This window comes from Montipora foliosa, chromosome 3, assembly GCF_036669935.1.
Source record: "Montipora foliosa isolate CH-2021 chromosome 3, ASM3666993v2, whole genome shotgun sequence".
NCBI classification, from domain to species: domain Eukaryota; kingdom Metazoa; phylum Cnidaria; class Anthozoa; order Scleractinia; family Acroporidae; genus Montipora; species Montipora foliosa.
The window spans coordinates 2,438,316-2,440,815 of NC_090871.1; the positions used below are offsets into that span (position 1 = coordinate 2,438,316).

At 40.2% G+C, this 2,500-nt stretch overlaps 1 protein-coding gene across 1 annotated transcript in view; it reads right to left on the bottom strand.

Annotated features, from left to right (window-relative positions):
* LOC137996453 (uncharacterized) overlaps window positions 1-467 on the bottom strand; it is a 5,614-nt gene extending 5,147 nt beyond the window's left edge. Inside the window, exon 1 of the mRNA XM_068841874.1 lies at window positions 238-467. Coding sequence (XP_068697975.1) covers window positions 238-405 — 168 coding nt within the window. The 5' untranslated portion in view covers window positions 406-467. The remainder of the gene's footprint in view (window positions 1-237) is intronic.
* Window positions 468-2,500: the final 2,033 nt, after the last annotated feature.

Below are 2,500 nucleotides of genomic sequence, written 5' to 3' on the forward strand. Positions count from 1 at the left end.
CCCCCCCCCCCAATTTTTTATGGTCTCATATACTCGTAATAGGCACACAGAAAACATATTTTAAGACATATTTTAAGGAGAAAAAAAGTTGGATGGTAGAAGTTGTAGTATTTACATATAAATGACGTGATACTGCATTTGGAGACCGACACTGAGTGCAAGGTGATGACTGTAAACAATACCAGCCACTATATTTAAACTCTTTTGTTGAACCAGTCACTCATCAGAATTTCCCACCTCATCCTGTCGTTCTCTTGATCTTCGGTGGGCTTTTTCCCTCACACCTGAATCGTCATTTTCATCAAAGAAGTGAATAGCTGTTCCATCATCCATAATAATCCTGTCACACTCAAGGCGTCCTCCCTCAGCCGGTCGCGGCAGCTGAACGACAGTTCCTTCTCCCATGCTGTTGCCATTATCAGATCCTCTGCTACTGTTACTACCTTTTGCTGATAGTTTCTGATGAGGTTTCGTATCCTCTGTATGCACTGGGCGATCTCTAGAACCCACAGGAACCAGTGCTGTGACAAAATCTAATGCAATGTAATACAATCTTAGCATTAAAATCTCTGCACTGCTACAGTAAAACCACCTAAAAGTATTAAAGAGTGATTTTAAAAAGTTTTTAAAAGTGCAAAGTAAGCAGTGGCAAAATGAGACCTACCTACCATTTTGGACAAAACTCGTTGGGAAAATGTGGCACTCTGATTTGTCAGTGATTAAGATTAAATTCTTCCTGCTTCCCCACCTCCTCCCACATTCCAATGTTGGTTAAAAAAAACGGCCAAAGGTTTGCACAGTATTTTGCTTCATTATTACAACATTGGTAATAAGGGGGAAGAGGGGTAAGGACGGATATACTTTGTGAGTGCATGTCAAATGATGCCAAAGCTAGAATTTTTCCCAAGAGTTTTGTCTAAGATTGAAGGTGTAGGGGGTGGGGGGGGGGGGGGGGGGGAAGGCCACCATGGAAACTACTGTACTCTGAGCCTCGCTGTGCCAATGCCTTGCCAATGCCTTGCCAATGTCTTGCCAATGTCTTGCCAATGTCTTGCCCCTACCGCAGAGACCCTCTCCTGTATCCCAGTTCGAATTTACAGTACAGAACCATGCAAAAGTAAGTTGACAGTCTCGACTCGATCATCACGAGAATTGAGGATCAAAAATCAATTCGAGAATCGAGACTTGATTCACTCGAAATCAAACTAGATCCTCGACACTTGATTCTCACAAAATCACGGACGGGAAACCTTGTCAGTTATTCATAATCAATTCAGCTTTCGCGAAAGCATTACTCCTCGATTAAATCACAACAGGAACTGCTTGATTCTCGACTGCCGTTCCTCGATCCTCGCGAGACTCGAGACTCGAAAGAGGTTGCACAGTACTGTAATTTCACGGTAGACACTGATCGGGAATTATTTTGTTCCTGCTCAGAATGACATCATTTCATAAACTAGACAGGGTAACAATGACACCAGCAAACACCTTTAACTAAGTACTATTATTTATTACCCAGATAACAACATTTGGAAGTATTATTAGAAGGTTGTTTGGGTTCATTCTTGATTAGAAGAGTTTGACCAACCTGTCTGAATTTCAGCCACTTCAAAATGATTCACACGATTTTTTCCATTTTCTTTTAGCTTTGAAAGAGCTTCACTCAGCATTTTGCCCTCTGCTTCTTCCTTTTGTTGTCGTTCTATACGACGTTGCCTTGCACACTCCAATTTTAACGATTCCTTTTCTTGCAGATGCCTTGCGATTTCCTTCAACAGCAAAAAAATGATGTCTCAGATCTATTTTTGTCAAACAGCCACTTCTGCCGGCTCTTAAAGTTAAGAGCAAGTGTTTCAAATTCTTTAAATTTCATTCTTTTGTCTGAGGCCGCGCAACATGAAATTTCAAGCATCCCAAACAATTATTACACCCACAACAGTCACAAAGAAGCAATACTAGTGCAATAATGCTGCAGAGATGATGCTTAATTAACCTTTTGTAGATAAATGCATTGAGAAAACATTAAGTGATGGAGAAAATCTGACTTCTGCTGGCATTCAGATCTAACAAAAACAAAAGTTTGTCTTCATAAAAAATCATACTGTAAAATCCCAGTTACTATACTGAATTTTAGGTTTGACTCACGTTCCTGTCATTCTGCTTGACTGACTGTCAGTCATATTACGGAGCTTACATGTAAGCACACAACGACATTGCAGAGTCAGACGGCAACTGGATGTTAGCTGTTTTCCTTTTTAACTTGTCTTGGCACTACTACATTCACACTGCTAAGTATCTTTTCACAATTAGAGACGATTAGTTAAAAAATCTGAGAGAGACCACAGCTGTCTGTCCTTGCGTGAAAAATGATCACTTCCAGTATCCGTCCATGCCTCAAAACATCGCGTCCTTAAGCTCCCAATTGACAATTGAATATAAACAATCATTAACTTTACTAGATCTATGACGATTCAAATTACACTAAACAAAGTTTCAATTC